Genomic DNA, 20,142 nt, shown 5'->3' on the forward strand with positions numbered 1-20,142 from the left:
GTCTGTGTGCCTTTCTTATAGTAATAACACAAGTCTCCGGAATGCCTACGATTATGGCAGACGCTGCAGCGTTTTCAGGACCTTGGTGTATTCCCCTTTTCTAGAAAGCTCACATTCCTCTAAAAAACTTTTATGGCACTCCTGTTTCCTTTGTAAAATGTATCCCACTGCATGGCTTATGGCCAAAGATTGTGGTTTGCTGAGTGGAGATTTATAAAAGCTGAAAGTGAATAATATTCAGAAAAAACGCTAATTAATTTGTAGAAAGAATCAGTGCTGAGCCATAATTTTTTAAAAAATTACTCTGGTGCAATAAAGCATTGTTTATACACAGCTTCAGTTATTAACTTAATTGCAGGCAGGAGAAGAAATAAATTCAATATCACTTAACTGCAAAAATCTATCTAAAGACTCTTTATTGCTTCTCCTGACCACTCTTTTAAATTGCACAATATGCCACCAAGGCACTTTTAGGTCTTAAGAAATGTTGGTGCTTTGATCAAGATGTCACGTTAAGTGAATTACTGGAAGAAAGGCAAGTCGAGGAGGTAATATCAACTCAGAGCCGAAACAAAATCTCTCAAAGTTTCATGGTGTTCATATTTTGAAAACTGAATTTTGGTGTGGACATTCTACCTTAAAATATGACGCTGGAAATTCGGGTTCTAAATCTGGCACCAGAAACCACACATTCTGCTTATTTAAATAAAGTCATAATATAACATTAACCAAGTCCTGTTGCATGCCACCTATCATATACTGTAAAGTGCTGCTGCCAGTATTTTTGCTTGCATTACACGCCCTTAAAACGTTATCAGAATGGCATTGAATTTGACTGCCCATGAACAGGATGAAGAAAGGTGGGGGTGGAGAACATTTCAACTCAACCCAGTTTATGGCCACTATTGCATACTCTTGTATTATCTATACTCTCATACTTCTTGAAACTGTATCAACATGAATTACATATTATTCTAATATCTTCCATTTAATTTTTTTCATGTAATCCTACCAAATACCAGGAAACAATCTTCTGACTCAAAACTCCAACTGAAAGTTCTGCAATGCCCATGTTTATATGCCTCAAAAGGCAGCATATGTCTTTTCTATTAATCGATCAGCTGCATCCCAGCACAGTTCTTCCTTACCACTTCGTAGGCCTTTTCATATCCGTCTGGGTTGATTGAAGGTAGAAGGTGGATTCTGGTATCCTTAATGAGGCGTACAATACGTGGGTTCCCAGCCAGATATTCCTGGCACATAAACTGCATTAACAAAAGCAGTAACTCGCGTCCAAGCACCTCATTCCCATGAGCCCCTGCCATGTACCGAAATTCTGGCTCACCTGTTCAAAAAACAAAGGAAGATGTGAGCACACCAAAAAACAGAATCCAACTAAGGTAATGGGATTTGGAGGGTCTGGCACAGAAGGAAGACACAACAAAACTTGGTATATTCCAGCATATCATTCATGCCTCTTCAATACCATATGATAGGGACAGGAAACTTCATGGCCAAGAAACAAATCCAGTCCCTAATAGTTTTATAACCAGCAAAGCTATGTTTCCAAGGAAACTTCGTCTCCCAAGTGTATCTCGGTGACTTTTCTCTAAATGTGCAATGGAGGCAAAGGGGTCTCTTTAATTCCCTCTCCTGCACTTTGGACAGTAAGAGAGAAGCTTTAGCAGAGTCATCCCTTATTACATATATCAGCTGCTCTTTCCAATGCACAAAGAGAGATCTGTCAATTTTGATTTCCCTCAGCTTCACATTTTCTCAATCTTAAACTCAGTTCTCCATATTTCCCTATTTCCCTATCAGTTTGCGATTATTACTGCAAATTTCAGTGCAAATTAGCAAAAAATTCTTCTAGGGTAATTGTCTCTGTATACATTTGTCCCCAATATGCAATTTTTTGCAAAACAATTTCTCCCAATATAATGCTTTTTGTGTTATTTTCCTAAATATATGCATTTTTATGCACACCTTTAGTTTATGCACTTTTGTACAGATTACTTGGCTAGAGAACTGAACTGCAAAATTCAGAGAATCGCAAATTTCAAAGGCTGGCTGTGTTTTGGTTGGCATATTGTTTCACAAAGGGCAAGCTGGATGGGTTCACCTTTAAATGCAAACTGAATCAGGTTTCTCACCCACCCCTATGCACAAGGCAGGGAAATTTCTGTGTGGTAAAAATTGAGCCCACTAAAGCCTCCGCTGCTCTTCACATGGAGGAACAGGCTAAAGGGCTGTTTGTTGGTAAGTCAATTGGCAGACAGTGTTGCTGCCTTTCACAGTCAAAATCATTGCTGACTAGGACCACAAACTCTTTCTCTCCACATTTATGTATTCCCCCTACATGATTATGCAATTTGAACCACCACAAAGCATACAAATACTGGGGCAAATGTTTTCTTCTTACATCACTGTAACAATTTGGTTACTAATAACTACCTCATTATCATTAATATTTTTTTAATTATAGTACAATATGACCAGCAAACATTCATAATCTAGATTTTATTTATTAGTCTACAAAACCGCCAAGTTACCTTATACAGTGTGTGTGTGTGTCTGCATATATGCACAGAAAATTCATTAAAATATGTGATCATCTCAAACCATGAAGTCAAATACATCCATATTCATGAATATATGTATGTGCATATATAATAGAATTTCTCAGTTCAGAGCACTAAACGTGAAAAAATCACATTAAGTAACCATCTCTCTCTTTTTTCTCTCTCTCTGATGACACAAGTTCTCTATTGGGAGGGGTGAGGATACTTTAATCAGTTGGTGTAGCCATATTTGAAATATCAATCCTGTCAATGGTAATTCTGTTTTGGCTAGGCTGGGAGAGAGAACACAGGTAAATGCTTTTGCTTCCAAGAGTGGAACCACAAGTCATTTCCTTGTTACAGGACTGACTTACATTTGTTGTCTACACAGGAGGCAAATACCCCAACATTACTACTTTTCACATATTTGATATACCTTTGTTCAAAGGCAGAATGAAACATGATGTTATTCAAAAAAAAAGCCCTTCTATGCTGATCTGTTTTCAATCAAAAGCAGAATTTGGGGTGGGGTGGCTCAGAACCATAACCTGGTAGGGTGGTGTTTAACAGCATGGCTCTGATCAAAATCTGGTAGCCCCATATTTGCTATATGCAATTAGAGGGAAGCTCCCATTGGGACCATGCAGCATAAAAGTATAACATTAAGAAGGCCCTCGGATACACAGAAATTGTTAACCAGATTGTCTTCTAGCTCTTGCTGTCTATTCTGACAATGACTGTCAGTGCATACTTTTCATCATTAAAGTTGGCTCCATTTTTTTATTATTGCAAAAGAAGAATATATGATTAGCATAAAGGAGTTTGATCCCACTCTTTGGATGGCTTCTATTTATATTCCTCTTCTTCTCTAATTAGAAGTATAATCAAAATTCCTCCCACATGTACTCAACACCATGACTGCTTGTAGGCACATGCCTCCACTGCGAAGTGCTGCAGACATGTGGAATGTTAAAAATTTAAACATTCTAAACAACTTCATCCACCAGTCCGCCAGCCGGGATTTTATCTGGTCAGAATATATCGTCCTAACCAACTTCGTGTTCTCCTGGGTTGTCTGAGATTTCAACAGCATACAGCTTTAGCCCTTGGTGGCTTTTCCCAATATTGTAAATTCTTGTGATATTTGGACACATCTCATTCACCACTTTCATCAGCTGTAAAATAATCAAAGAAAGAAAGACATTTGTACAGATTAACGAGAGGTGTGATATAGATAAAAGCGTGTACCTCACCCCATGATTGTTTCCATGTTGTAAGACATGGGGAAAATGAGTATCACTGATAGCACTCGACAGGGATGGGAAACTAGTAGCCCTACAGATGCTGAGAGACTCTGTTGCCCAACATCCTTGACTATAAGCCATGTTGGCTGAGGCTGATGGGAGCTGGAATTCAACTTAATCTGAGAGGGGTGCAGGTTCCCCAGAGCTTGAGGCAGTATGCAATTTAAAAAATCACCCTCTGGTGTAGGATTGTGTTTAATGTCTATGAAAATGAAATAATTATGTAAAAGGGAGGAATAGTCTAATAAGAAGGATGCAGGGTTTTTAACGTCATTCAAGAAACTTTGTGCTTCGTTGATTAATCATACAGGTGCTGCTTTGGGGCTTCCCATAAGCATCTGGTTGGCTACTGTGATAACAGAATTCTGAACTAGATGGGCTATTGGCCTGATCCAGCCAGCTCTTCTCATGTTCTCTTACCACTTTTTCTTGGTTGATTCTTAGCTAATAGACTAAATATGTGGTTGGTTGGGCTGTGTGTATAGTATATACAACAGTTTCCACCATGTGTGTACTCCATAGAACAATTTCTCCAGTTTGAAAATGTACCCACAGGGCCAAAATGTGGGCGACATTTTGACATGGGATATATATATAGATATATGATGTTTAAATTAGCTGACAATAGCACTTGTTTGGTCTTATGGTAAAATGACTTTTCCTTTCCGCCCCCCCCCCCCAGAAATGCAGTAAATAAGAGAAAGCATTTTTTTTGCCCTATTTCCCTCTCGTTTCCAAAGCTGTGCAGTACAAATTGCATATTTGGCAATGTGATATGTTAATGCCTGCCTCCCCCCTCCACCTTTTGCTTGTGTTTGCAGAAACAGAGAAGCCTCTGATAATATGCCGTCAAAGCTATTAACAACCAGAAGACTATAAATCATGCCCAGAGTAAATTTGCTAATAGACAATTATTATGAGTTGTATGCAGCAATTATTTCTTCTATTAACTTTCTGGCAAAAAAGCTGCATAAATTCCCTCAGAGAACCCATTAGTTTCAATCTCAGCTCATGCAGTGCCCAAGGCTGCAGAAGGATTTTGAGAGCAAATCTAAGCCAGTTGTCGCAACCTTTGAGGAGAAAGTAGTGCTGTGGGGCCAATTTATGACGAATTCTCTTTCAGGTTGTTGACTAGGTCCTTAGCCAGACTCATTCCATATATTTATATTTATCTCTTTCTTTTTCAAGAAGCCCAACATTATCTGTTACAAACCATATGAGACTAATGCAGAGATCATTTCAATATCTCTTCCCTGCAACATGCAGCACATGCTGACATTCAATTGTGGTCGCAAAACACAACACGGCTTCTCTTGGCTCAGGGTTTCTTTTTCATTTTTGTTATGACAATTTATTTAGATATACAGTGGGAAACTGTTTGGTGTCCACCCCCCACATTGCATTGCTTCCTGGAACCTGCACACAGACTATAACAAGCCTATGAAACAGACCTACTAAACCTGTATTCACAATTGCCTGGAAGTAAGTAGCTGTGGGTTAAACCACAGAGCCTAGGACTTGCCGATCAGAAGGTAACCCCCACAATGGGGTGAGCTCCCGTTGCTTGGTTCCTGCTCCTGCCAACCTAGCAGTTCAAAAGCACCTCAAAGTGCAAGTAGATAAATAGGTACCGCTCCGGCGGGAAGGTAAACGGTGTTTCCGTGCGCTGCTCTGGTTCGCCAGAAGCGGCTTAGACATGCTGGCCACATGACCCAGAAGCTGTACGCTGGCTCCCTCGGCCGATAAAGTGAGATGAGCGCCGCAACCCCAGAGTCGGTCACGACTGGACCTAATGGTCAGGGGTCCCTTTACCTTTACTAAGTACATTGAACAATAGCAAACTATTGAGTTTGCTTCCAAGCACACATTTGAAGAAATCTCTGGCCCTCCAAATGTTGTTGGACTCCCACATCCATCAACCCCAGCCAGCATGGTCAGGGAGGATGGCAGCTGTGGACCAACAACATCTGGAGAGCCACAGGTTCTCTATCCCTGATGGATAGGATTGCACTGTAAGGTAGTTTTTGAAGGCTGGTTGAGACATTTTGATAATAACTAATATAAAAAGTAAAATAAAATATCACATAGCCAAAAGTGATTATGTAGCATTAATCTTGCATCATATTGAGTATATGATCCTAGAATGGCTGGTATCACCCATGTGATCAAAGAAGGAAGAAAAGGACCCAATTATTTTCTTTCTTTTTTGAGAGGTGGCAGTGGGAATGGCACCTAGACATCAGCAAAAGGAAAATCAATGCTAGCAAGCGACAAAGGTCAACATTAAGTCAATTATGGGTCATATTTTAGCCCCTTTGAGATATCTAGTTCTGCCCTAAAAATCAAAACAAGCAAATATTACCTCTAAACACATGCATTTCTTAGAATTAGCAAATCACTTTTTGATTACACCGTAGCTAATATTTGGATTGTGCAGAATCAATATCAGTGAAAAGAGACAACTAAATGCTGCTTAATGGCCCAATTATAATAATACTCTCCAAAGGCTCAGTGATCAGAGAAGCAGAGAAAGTGGAAGGCTCTGATGAAGGATTTTGCTCTCCACTGACCAGTTAAGCTGCTGCTACCATTTAATCACATATCTTTTTGCTCATTATATAAGACCAGAGGAAATAATTTTCTCCTGCTTTAAGCTATTAGTTTTCCCCAAATATATTTCAAACCTGACCAACCTGTCTTTGCACAATTAGGATCTAAAATGCATTTAACTTTATTGTTCTTGACACTAATTATGCCAATTGCATTTCTACTCATCTAATCTGTCTGCTGAAAATATAGGCCATGAAATCTCTTGTGAGCGCAGTATGTGACTCAGTACACAATTGCTCAATAAAAAATGAATGATGACTCATTCAGTATAAATACGCTGAAGATTCAGCACACTAAAAATGATTCACATACTTCTTGTCCAAACATATTACCTTTATATATTTGAAGAAAAAGATAGGAAGAAATATCTTTAACACATTCTACACCTACATCTGTGGTGATATAAATCTGTCCACAGTGCCATGTGCTTGAAGTTAAAGGAGCATAATTATAGCTGGTAGGTCTAAACTTAGACTGGCAGGGATTAATGCCTATGTGAATCTTGGTCATTTGTGTGGCACAAGCCTTCTGTTGCCAGTCACAGTACCTGTCAACTCTGGATGAAATACTGTTCACGTCTACAGTGGTATAAAATTATAGCTATAGAATTGTAAGGCTGGGACCATTTGCCTAAGATGCTCCACACATTAACCCAAATCCATGCCACAAATTCACATAAATGGTCAACCTTGTGTTGTATTACAAGGAGAGAAGGGATGGATGAATCAGTCCTTTTCTGATCTATTTCATGTGTTCATCCAAAGTATGTTCCATCATGTTTCTGCATTAATTTGCTACTTAAAAGAACTACATGAAAATACAGGTGTTAATGTATATATTTCTCTCATACGTTGATTTTTATTTATTTGTTTATTTATTTATTTTTTGGAGCCAATAACTACATCAGAACATTTGGGTAGTGTGAAGTCCAATGGATAGCTATGTTCTTGGGGTGTGGGACATACAGGAAGTCCCATCCACTCCAAAATAATGCTTCTGATTGTAGGCCCTTCTCTTCTTTAATACTCATCAGTGGAGCAAATGTTCTTAATGGGCTTGTGTGGAGCACAAGGGTCTACATCTAAGTGGTTTTGGTGCCAGCAGACTTTCCTTTTATCTCATACAAGTGGGATGAATATCCCCCATTCACATGTGCAGAACCAACCTGACAAAGGTCTTTCAGATAGAACAGTTTCAAAAATTTTGTGGAGTGAGGAGAGTTCTCCACTTGTGGAGGTGAGGACTTGTGTTCTTGTCTTCAACCACTTACGCAAAGTGCCTTGGCCCAGTTCAATCTCTGCCTTTCTCTCTCGTTCACATACACTAAGATGCATGGCATTCTGGAGGGTCCTTTAACCCACATTCTGCTCATGGAAGTCTAGATCCATGCATAGGTATCCAACCCAAAGTTCACAACTGAGGAATCTGCAAGCACGAATAGCTTTTTTCTTCTTAAACAAGTAATTACCTCACACTCCAGCCATAATGCAAAAAATTAAATTATTTGGACAGACGCAGTATGAATCTTTATATGAATATAAGTAAATTTCAGTGGGATAAGATTCAGCAGAAATAGTTTTTATGTAGCGTGCTCTGAAACCCACATATTGTTTCAGAACATGCTGAATTTGAAAAGTGATTCAGGTGGTGATGGCCTATTATTGCAGTGCTAATGATCCAGTCTTTTAAAGGTCACCACACAAAGACATTTGCACCAGAACCTCTATTTGTTGTGTCCTACCTGCCTCATTTCTTTGTAGTTGTGGTGCTTAAAGTCAAGGTTGTCTGTTGTTGTCATTTCATTTCTTCTGTGGTAATAATTATTTGGGTCTATGATAAAAAAAAACCCAGGAGGATACAATGAAGAACCACAAAACAATTTAAAAGTAAAATACTTTCAATCTAAAATTAGGGTCCCCGATGCGACTCTCAGACACCCACATTGTCACCCCCTCTAAAACTGAACTCTACCATGGTACCCTTGAAACCCACTAAAAAACCCCTCCCTTTCCATTTCTTTGTTTTTAAAAAAATATCCAGACATTTTAGCTTGAGGAGATGTTAGTTGATGGCAGATACCATTGGGGATATCAGAGAAGGGTTGCCCACTTTATTGTCTGTGGTGTACTTATTTTGATGGGGATATAAGTGTTTTGCCTGCTTTTTGGGGGAGGGAAGGGTATATAAGCATCATCAGTTTCTCTTCTGTGAAATGGGTACCTGAATCCAAATGTGTACCAGGCCCAAAAAGGTTGAGGGTTTTTTTTAAAACAAAAAACCATCAAAACAAAAAACAAAAATGGAGAACCTGTAGCCCACAGGCCCCTTGGAGCAAGCAATTTAACCCGCAGGGCCTTTTCCTCCAGAATAGGCTCACCTGTTAATCAGCTGGTATTACTTACGATAACTGCTGATTTGGGGGCAGGGGGGAGGTTGAATTCTGCATTGACTTTCCAAGAGTGAATAGGCACCTTCAGCCAATGCAGCAGTCAAGACATGTACTGGAGAATTCCCCAAGTACCATTTCAGAAGAAGTGCCAGCTTGGCCCTGCAACCGTGAGTGCCTGACCCCTTCATGGGGAATTTTGTGGGTGCTTGGGCACCCAGGGCCCCAGGGAGTTGGCACTTATGCACTTCAATGTGGTTACGGAGGAGGAACAGATGCTAGTAGTCATCTTCTGATCTTCTGATTCAGACAAGTAGCACGCTGTGTGACTATATTGTTATGGAGACCACAGCTTGCCCAAGACCACCCAATGAGTCCTGATCTGGATTTATGTTGCTATCTGCTACATTACCAAGTGCCTACAGGTGCATAATGATTCTCATTCTGCAAAAAATGTCATCCTGCCTTGAAGCTACCAATTCTATGACATACTCATAAATAAATAAATGTGTGTGCTCAAAGACATTTCCTTCTCTGCTTATATCAAGATACTTTCTTTTTTGAAAGTAATTTCCGGGTGGTTCCCTCCCCCCTCTTTTTTTCCTTTGTGTTCAATTTGTGAGAGAACTAGAAATAAAAGTACATTGATCCCTTTCAGGCAATTGCAAATCTCTGTATGTCATTCTGTATCCATCTGCACAGCAATATTCTGGAAACCAGAGAAGAATCTGAAGAGCTTTATCTTCCTCCTCTGAGCCTTCATTACCTTCCTCTTCAGTCTGTGCCTGTCATATTTCCTCTTTCTTTTTTGAAGACCATTTTGCTGATTCTCCACTGCTGGGACTATGAACTGGTTGAAGCACATCCAGCCCCCCAAGAAACCTCAAACATTAATTGCCTGCTTTTAACTAGCTCAGTGATTCATTGAGGAATTCCAGAAAACTTTCTGGGGATTCTGGGGCTATTCAGTAAGGATGTTTCATTAACTTTATCCCAGAGTAATACAGAAGAATTATTATGTGCTCTGAAAAAACATATCCAGCACATCCCCTGAACCAAGGGAGACAGGCAGGATGCTTGCCATCAGGCACAGTTGTTTTAATAAATAATTCAGACAATTCCCACTGGAACTGGTCCAGGAACTTTGCTATTATGCCAAGCCTGGTATTAAGCTTGTCACTTACCTGGGAGAGGGCAGCCTAGGATTTCCAGCCTCATGCAGATGCTTCCATCTTCATACCACGTCCTAGGGTTTATCCGAATGTAACGTGCAACAAGAGGTACTGGCAGCTCATTGAGGACTGGGATCTCCTTTTCACTGTTGCCTTCAAAAATCTATGTCAGCATACAAGTAAGTGAGCATCGTTAGTCACAACACCAGGAATAAGTCAAAAGGTTTTCTCCCTCTTTCATAACACCGGAACTCGTGGACATCCAATGAAGCTGCGTGTTGGAATTTTCAGGACGGATAAAAGGAAGTACTTCTTCACACAACACATAGTTAAACTATAGAACTGTCAACCATGGCAGGCAGTGATGACCATCAATTTGGATGGCTTTAAAGTAAGGTAAAGGTAAAGGGACCACTGACCATTAGGTCCAGTCGTGGCCGACTCTGGGGTTGCGGTGCTAATCTCGCTTTATTGGCCGAGGGAGCCGGCATACAGCTTCCGGGTCATGTGGCCAGCATGACTAAACCAGAGCAGCGCACAGAAACACCATTTACCTTCCTGCCAGAGCAGTACCTATTTATCTACTTGCACTTTGAGGTGCTTTCGAACTGCTAGGTTGGCAGCAGCAGGGACTGAGCAATGAGAGCTCACTCCATCGTGGGGATTCGAACCACCGACCTTCTGATCGGCAAGCCCTAGGCTCTGTGGTTTAACCCACAGCGCTACCCGAGAAGGCAGCTATTGATGGCTACTAACCACAATGGCTATGTTCTGCTTCCACAGATGGAGGCAGTAATGCTTCTCAGTGTCGGCTGCTGGAAATCACAGGAGGGGAGAGTGTTCTTGTGCTCAAATCCTGCTTGCTGGTTTCCCACAGGCCACTGTTAGAACAGGATGCTGGACTTAGATGGGCCAATGGCGTGATCCAGCAGACTCATCTTACGTTCTTATTAAATCTGGCCAAACAGAATGAAGAAACCAGAAGCACAGGATATGTAACTGGAATCCAGTATCAACTATCAGATATGCCTTTTGCCAATTTCAGTTATTCTGCTCATGAGAACTTGACAAGAAAGGCCTCCATTGAAATTGAGGGAGTGAGTGTTACCTTTGAGAAATTTTATTAAAATGGAGCTGTGATAAATAAGTGTGATGGAAAAAAAATATTATGTTTTGTGATACTAACCATGTCTCCAGAACCATTTTTGACAGTGATCCATGCATGGCTGTCATTGCTCACCATAACTTTGTAAGATGTTACCCAGTCACTCCTAGAAAGAATCAAAAGGTTTTACTTGTTAAGAAATGAATATTGATTTACTGACTCACACAATATTCTAGTACAATAAATCCAAACAAGGGAAGTTATAGAAATGTAAATTTAGCAGACAATGCAAGAAAACCTAAGTTTATGAGAAGCATGGGGTAAGAAAAGTAAATGTGGACAAATTCCTCAAGGAGGTTCTCATGCTGAAGCACCTTCAACATAAATGGGAGCTGTACAAGAGTGCTTGCAGAGTTTAAATTCATTTCAGTGGGAGAACTCCCTGGAGAAATTTTTGCCCATTCTTGTTTCTCATCTTTTCCTTTATCTTCACTGCAATAAAAACTATGCATGTCAACATAAAGTATATAACTCTGCTTACTTTTATCCTAATGGCTTGCAGATGAAGTGTTGATGTGTTCAATGAGTTGTTCACCGGAACATGGTCTTGCTTGCACACTATTTGAATTTAATGGTGCTAAACTCTAAATGAACTACATTTAAAGATCCACAGGATCAAAATTGCTTTTCCAAATCAGATCAAAATGCATTAAGTCCATCATTCTGTTTTCGAACGACACCCTGCTCCCAATCAAATGGAATGGGAAAGGTCCATGATTAGGTCTTCCAAAATCTTTTTCTTTAGATAAAAGCAACAGGGGTGGGGTGGGGTTTGAACTGAATCAGCGCTCTTTCCTTCATCCACCATTTCCCTTATCTTAAAGCTCTATTCAGGCATTATGACCACAAATAAGTAGATTCCCCACATGGTGTAGAACACACTTCAACTCATAGAGGGTAGCCGCCAATGCAATCATCCCCATTTACACATTTCCCCATACCCAATAAAAGTTCATAGGCATATTTATATCCCGTCATTCCTTCCCAAGGAGCCCTGGGTAGCAAACAGATAAGCCATTTACTTATATGTGCATCTGTCATCTACACTGCAAAAGTGAGATGGTCCTGGGCTACTATGGTTTGGCTGCTATTTTACAATTGGATAGCACATAGCCATATCACCCCTTGCAGTTCTACGGGAAAGGAATCACTAACAAAAAAAAGGCCGTACACTCAGAAATGAATGTGAACCTTTTTGCAATGCAATTTGAGGGCAGCAGAGCCCCTGATGCCAATTGGAATCATAGTAGGATGCAATGAGTTAAAGTCCCCTACTTATTGATTGTGTACCTGCCACCCACCCACACTGACAGTCTGTGGAAACAAAAGCAAAAAATCTTGTTCACTCCAGGACAGAACTATGCCATCTAATTTGTCTCTCATTATACTACGACCCTTAGGTTCTTGAGGGGCAGATAGCAAGGATAAATGATATGAAATTAATGTAAGTTTTGAACGTAGATATGTTCTCTGTTTTCTATTGTGTGACAGAGTTTGGTCTTGTTTTTGACAGATCACATTGGACTAACGTAGCAAGATTGATCCCACTTAAATGAATAGGTAACTTCACCATTATTTCAACAATCTGGTATTTAAAAAAGAAATCTGCTGAAGATACTCGGGGGGGGGGGAGAGATTTGTGGATTATGTTTGTATTTAAAAGCTGGAATCTAAGGGCTTTTTATACACTGGTTTAATGCTTGTCACACAATCTTTTGACATCAATAGTCCCCAAGCCCTTTAAACAGTTTCCTAATCTTCTATCTGTTTAGAAATCTCTAAGGGCAGAACTTTGCTCAGGAGGGGAAACAGAGTGGCATCTCAAGTCTTTCTAGATGTAAAGTGATACAAAACAATGCAAGTACGAGCAATTTCAAAGCTTCATACAAGTTCAGTAACTAATCTCACTTTGTTTCTCCTTCCCTGCTCCCCAACCACATTAATGAAAATTATTGTCCTACCTGATCCTACTGCAAAGGTGAATATTGCTTTGGAGGGAATATTCCATCTAGCAGCGTTAGAGAAGAGGAACCCAAGCCAAATGCCAATTAAAGAGAAAACCAGTAGAAGAGTGCAAAGGAGAAAAGAAAAAGCAGACAAATACCTTATCCTAAACATTCAAAATACAACCACTAATGAGATGCAGCACTACTGAATTTGTTAATGAATGAAATTGCCTAATTAGTTAAAAGCAGGGGAACTGGAATTTTTAAAACTCCATAAGCAGTGGCCAGTCCAGATTTTTAGTTTGCCTTATATAAGCATTCCTCACAATGGTTATCAGTTCAACGCAACTACCAGGAACATGTAAAAAACATCTGGCCATGTTGTTTGTCAGTCTTAGGTATGTCTATTTTGGAGTCAGGCATCCTCAGAATAATAGTTCTGAAGGAAGTCCTGCTGAGTTTGATGGGACCTACTCCTAAATGGGACGCTGGTGGCGCTGTGGGTTAAACCACAGAGCCTAGGACTTGCTGATCAGAAAATTGGCGGTTCGAATCCCCACGATGGGGTGAGCTCCCGTTGCTCGGTCCCTGCTCCTATCAACTTAGCAGTTCGAAAGCACGTCAAAGTGCAAGTAGATAAATAGGTACCACTCCGGCAGGAAGGTAAACAGCGTTTCCGTGCGCTGCTCTGGCTCACCAGAAGCGGCTTAGTCATGCTGGCCACATGACCCGGAAGCTGTACGCCGGCTCCCTTGGGCAATAAAGCGAGATGAGCGCCGCAACCCCAGAGTCAGACACGACTGGACCTAATTGTCATGGGTCCCTTTACCTTACTCCTAAATAGGTGTACGTATCAGAGTGCAGGTCTGAATATCTCATCAGGAAAAAAGCATGAGATTGATAGCATATTTCACAGTGAAGCATTTTGGATAGAAAAGCAAGCACTATTTTGTCTTCTCATTTATTTCTCCCTTTTTCCTATAAATCTGTGGTCAGATTTACCTATTAGAAAACAGATGCATGCTCTCCATGTTTCCAAACACACATTGGGTATGGCCAAACATACTTTTGGAAACACACATACAAAATTTAAAATGTGTCACGTACGCAGCAGGCAAAAAAATCCTAACTATAGGAAGCTGGCAGAAGTTACATTGTCTTAAGTTAAGCTGGAAAAAGTTGCCCCAGATCCAAACTCCCAGGAGTGGGGCTACTGCCAGTTGATCAGGCCTGAGCCTGGCAGAGGGAAAACAAGTCTTTATTTTGACTTTACACCACCATTTTCATATGTTCTGCAGGGTTGCTAGATCATGTAACTGAGCTGAAAGGTGGTTGGACTGGGTGTAAATCTGCCCTTGTCTTGTTCCCAGCAATGAGAGCTCCCCCCATGGCCCCAGAACACCCATTTCAGGAATTACACCAGCCTCGGTTCAGTCAGCTAGTCAGCTTCTGCTGAGTCCGGACTGAGTGCTGGCTGACCTGGGATGAAAGATTTACCATGGCCAGGGCCGGATTTCAGTTTGATGAGGCCCTAAGCTACTGAAGGTAATGGGGCCCTTTATATGTCCAGCTGTGCTTTGTCAACAACAAATTGTCACTGTTTTTTCTGTTGAATATATGCCATATGGTAATTTATGGACCTAATAGGTAACTAAAGCCATTTGCACATAACAAAATATGTATTTTATCAAAGTAATTGTTGAACTGAAATACAAATCCATCTGAACTAGGATGAGGGACTTCAGCTGGTGTAGCCTCAACTGAACCAAGCTTTGTCCACCTCAGCCAGAGATCTGCTTATTCCAAACTTGCCCATCCTGGTGGATCTTGGGTTTGGCTTATGGTTAAAAATGTAGTTTGTGAAGTACAATACATATACACACAGTGAAGTACATCAAACTGTGTACAGATTTCTCCCCCCCCCCCAAAAAATGTCCTTCCTTTTTTGGGCAGAGAAATTGTGAGGACCATTTCACTGATTTTCTCAGGGGGGAAGATAATTTCTCCAACAATTTATCAGGGGTGGGATTTACCATTAGCACAGCTTTTTCCTCCTCCTTGGTTTTTCATTTTCTGTTTATTTGTGTTGCCTCAGTGGTAGCAAGAAGTACTGTGTTGGCATTCTCCATAATAAGCAACATCTTGGATCTTCCACAATGCTCTAGGACCTAATGTCATCCATGGGCATTTGGGAGAGGTTCCAGAGAAACATGGTGGAGAATATTCAGAGAAAATTTTCTTTCTTTATTGAGGGGGATGGAGAAAAAGATAAACCATTTGAATGTTTTTTTGGGGGGGTGTATTTTGAGAGGTTTTGACCCAGCTCTGATTGCAATAGTCTTCTATATCAAAAATAGCTCACCCATGTTTATGTAAATAAGTTGCAATAAATAAAATCTGAAAGAGATTTTTCATGTAATTTTCAAAAATGAAAGATGTTTTTTAATCACAGAAGACATGCTGAGGGGCTGAACTAAATTAGTTCAAAACTACTATATGCCTGTAGCATGCAAAATTAGAGGTATGAATCCCATTTATGGCTATATAAAAATATAGGAGGGAAAATCAACCATCTGCATAAGAATAATGAATTCATTATCAAGGCTATTTTTGAGCATAGAACAGACAGTTCAAATCTGAATTTTTAAAAGCTTAAAAAGCAATGTTGTCACAAATATATTTTGTGCAAACATGAACTTTCATAATTCTGCACAAAAAGCTGAATCTAAAAAGAAAAAAATATTTAAATATTTAGCTATTTGCCCAACTGGGGTCATTTGGAATCCTGTTTGATTCAGATACTTGGTACGAATAATGTTCTATTTTCCGTTTGAGTCCATTTTTTGTCAATTGGCTTAGCTTCAGTACATAGGAACAAAAGGAGCTGCCTGACACTGTGTCATACCAATGGTCTCTCTGCCTCAGTAATATCCACACAGACTGGCAGTGAGTTTCTACCCTACCAGGAGATTCCAGGGATTGAACCTGTGTTATTGACATGATCATTCCCAAGAGTCCTCTCTGGTGTCGCAGAACTCACACTTCAGACAATGAAGCAAACTGGGAGACAACTGGAACTCAGGTGGTGGAAAATTCACACGAAAGCTGGCTGAACACTTGTTAGGTTACATAATTCTGCCTACCAAATGACAGGGAAGATGGCAAAGGAGAACTACTTTGCTATTGCGTTGCATTCTCAAAGAGTTGTTTTGGGCGGTCACAGTGGTAGATGGGCCTCTGGTGTACTCACAAGCATGCTGTGACCAGTTTGCATGGCACTTTGACAATAAAGCCATTAAATTCCATGTTGCCTCAAGTGCTGTGGCTGTCAAATGCAGCAGCTTCCTATACCTTCTGGAAAACAGCTCTGGTGGAGAGGGTTGTCAGAATCATAGGATATGCAGAAGAGGAGGACTAATACCCTTCCCTGCATACTGCAGTTCCCATCCCAGTTGCCCCCTTTCCCCACAGCTGCTATTTTTAAAATAAAAAACAAACACATTAAATGCTGTCATGCACTTGAAACAATATTCCGAACACAATCACATCCACTACTGGCCTACCCCCTAGAGAAGGCAGGGCTCCAGATCACATAGGCACAACACACACCTGTATAGTTTGTATGCCTTTAGACCGTACGATGAGCATGCATGGGGTCATGATCCTGCTTCTTCTTCCTCTGTGTGTGCTCACAATAACTTCTCAAGAGGGCCTTCATTTGAAAACATGGGAAGTTTCAATGTTGGAATTTCCAGAGATGAATACCCAAGCAAAGCTTCTGCCTTCATGAGTTTGTCAGACTAGCTCTAATCCCCAAAGCACTTAAAGGATTTGTCCCTATCACCACATAACCTCATACTTCAATGCAATTCAACATGATTGGCAGTTTCTCTTCAACAGAGGGTCAAGTCTCGAATAGCAATATTGGAGATTATTCATTGGGGAAGTTCAGGGAAACGCTCTTCGCAATATATGCAGCACCTGCAGATAGAATTCGCCTTTCATTGCCGCAGAAACCCAATTTAACTACATTACACAAAGCCATAAAGAATGAATGGAAATTCTAAATAGTCAAAAGAACGGGTTTTCACCTTAATCATAACCTTCCTAACATTTACAACTAGAACCCTTTGAAGCAAATCACACTCAAAGACTAGGTTGAGATTTTCTCTCTCTAATACTTTAAATTGGTAGTTGTTTCCTATGCACAGCCAAATGACAAGAAAAAAGTATAAAGCTAAAGGTACCCTTGACCGATAGGTCCAGTCACGGACGACTCTGGGGTTGCGGCACTCATCTCGCTTTACTGGCCGAGGGAGCAGACGTTTGCCCACAGACAGTTTTTCCTGGTCATGTGGCCAGCATGACTAAACCGCTTCTGGCGAAACCAGAGCAGTGCACGGAAACACCGTTTACCTTCCCGCCTGAGTGGTACCTATTTATCTACTTGCACTTTGACGTTCTTTCGAACTGCTAGGTTGGCAGGAGCTGGGACCGAACAACGGGAGCTCACCCCGTTGTGGGGATTTGAACTGCCAACCTTCTGATCGGCAAGCCCTAGGCTCTGTGGTTTAAACCACAGCGCCACCCGCGTCCCTATAGTATAAAGGTAGAGGTAAAGGTAGCCCTGACCGTTAGGTCCAGTTGCGGATGACTTTGGGGTTGCGCTCTCATCTCGCTCTATAGGCCGAGGGATTTAAATAAATTTGTGCCTGAAATGAAGTTGGTCCTCTTGGGCAATTGTGTTTTGCTTTGTCATTTTTTTTAAAAAAAGCAAAGGCGACACTCAACTTATTTTTCTAGTTGCACATAAAATTAAGAAAAAGGGGCACATATGGGTAGGGTGCCAAGAAGGGAGCCTCAGGGCACTATGGTGCCCAAGGGCACCATCTTAAAGACCTGAGGCTTAGTAAATCTTCAAGGCAGGGTTGGTAATCCTTTCCAAGTTTAAAATTCATTCATTTCTGCAAGCCAGGTTGCATGTCTGGTTCTCATTGGTGCCTTCTTTTTATTTTTCTAGACAGCCTCCTCAGGTTTAACCTCCTGCTGGAAAGGCTTTTTGGCACGTGGCCAGTATTGATGTCTGTTAGCAGCTTCGTGGAGCCACCAGCAAGCATTGAGTATCTGACTGGGAAATGAATGCCTCTTATAAAAGAATGTAGCTATCCTCTGGCAAAGTGCCATTGCTGGAAAGACAACAGAAACTGTGGGTGGGTGTGCGCGCGCGCACGCGTGTGCGTGCACACACAGAGAATTTCTTAAATGCATTTTCGTAAGTTTTGAAGTAAACAGATTTATTTGAAGAAAGAAATAAAAGAAAGAAGAAGGGAAGGAGAGAGAGAGAGAGAGAGAGAGAGAGAAAGAAAGAAAGAAAGAAAGAAAGAAAGAAAGAAAGAAAGAAAGAAAGAAAGAAAGAAAGAAAGAAATTGCTGCAAAATGTACAATATTTGGATGGCATCCAGTTTCCTTTCCAGTGTTGCAGCACTGAATAACCTATAGAACAACCTCATCCCAAAGCCAACCAGGTAGTCAGTATTTAAACAATAAGTGTCCAATTATCTCTGAGGCTCAGGAGCGGCTGGCAATGGGAAGGGAGGGAAGGGTTGCACAAATGCCCTCCTGACAGCAGGATGCTTACCTGGACAGGGCAGAACCAAGGGAGGGTCAAAGTTGGAGCTGTGCAGGCACACTGCCAGAGCCAGTCCAGTACTACTGCACAGTCCCATGCCTTGCCCGTTCTTTGACCTGATCCTGCACCATCCTCATAAGCTATAAACAATCACAGGCAATATGCCTGTGATTGTTTCTAGGTAGTCTGTTCTTGCAACACAGGGAGTTTCCTTTGTTCCATCCCCATAAGCAGCAGTGATGCAGCTGCTGGAAAGGCAGCTCCCCTGTGCCAGCTCTAGCATGACACTTCCAGACAGATTTTAAAAAAAGAAAAGAAAAAAAGAACAGCCAGTGTGCAATATATGAGCACTGAATTAAATCCACCACTGAATTATGGTGAAAATAAAGGCCTCAGCATTCAAGTCGAGTGAAGTAATTCTTTGGCTGTTGCAATGCTTTATGTCTTGTTGTTTAGTCGTGTCCGACTCGTGACCCCATTCGTGGACCAGAGCACGCCAGGCACTCCTGTCTTCCACTGCCTCCCGCAGTTTGGTCAGACTCATGCTGGTAGCTTCAAGAACACTGTCCAACCATCTCGTCCTCTGCCGTCGCCTTCTCCTTGTGCCCTCCATCTTTCCCAACATCAGGGTCTTTTCCAGGGAATCTTCTCTTCTCATGAGGTGGCCAAAGTATTGGAGCCTCAGCTTCAGGATCTGTCCTTCCAGAGAGCACTCAGGGCTGATTTCCTTCAGAATGGATGCGTTTGATCTTCTTGCAGTCCATGGGACTCTCAAGAGTCTCCTCCAGCACCATAATTCAAAAGCATCAATTCTTCGGCCATCAGCCTTCTTTATGGTCCAGCTCTCACTTCCATACATCACTACTGGGAAAACCATAGCTTTAGCTATACGGACCTTTGTTGGCAAGGTGATGTCTCTGCTTTTTAAGATGCTGTCTAGGTCTGTCATTGCTTTTCTCCCAAGAAGCAGGCATCTTTTAATTTTGTGAGTGCTGTCACCATCTGCAGCGATCATGGGACCCAAGAAAGCAAAATCTCTCACTGCCTCCATTTCTTCCCCTTCTATTTGCCAGGAGGTGATGGGACCAGTGGCCATGACCTTAGTTTTTTGATGTTGAGCTTCAGACCATATTTTGCACTCTTCTCTTTATATCTACTGTTGCACAAATGCATCCCTAAGGGGAAAAGCAGAAGCACCACACAGACAAGACCGGTAAAAGCTCTTCTTAGCTAGGTAATAACCCCAGCATAGGTGGTGATGAATAGTTTCAGCTCTTAATTAAAACTGTCAGCTGGTATTTGTGTTACGTCAATAGTCCCCCCCTCCCAACTTTCTCATAAACTGGTATTCAGAAGAATACTGCCTCTG

At 41.2% G+C, this 20,142-nt stretch overlaps 1 protein-coding gene across 1 annotated transcript in view; it reads right to left on the reverse strand.

Moving 5' to 3' along the window:
• Positions 1-20,142, reverse strand: part of CPXM2 (carboxypeptidase X, M14 family member 2) — a 69,023-nt gene that overhangs the window by 13,302 nt on the left and 35,579 nt on the right. The window contains exons 5-9 of the mRNA XM_081912677.1: positions 11,220-11,304; positions 10,046-10,196; positions 8,217-8,305; positions 3,613-3,736; positions 1,149-1,345 (exon numbers count right to left, since the gene is read on the reverse strand). Of these exons, the coding sequence (XP_081768803.1) occupies positions 1,149-1,345; positions 3,613-3,736; positions 8,217-8,305; positions 10,046-10,196; positions 11,220-11,304 (646 nt within the window). The remainder of the gene's footprint in view (positions 1-1,148; positions 1,346-3,612; positions 3,737-8,216; positions 8,306-10,045; positions 10,197-11,219; positions 11,305-20,142) is intronic.

Source organism: Podarcis melisellensis, assembly GCF_964234715.1.
Source record: "Podarcis melisellensis genome assembly, chromosome: 5".
Lineage (NCBI taxonomy): Eukaryota > Metazoa > Chordata > Lepidosauria > Squamata > Lacertidae > Podarcis > Podarcis melisellensis.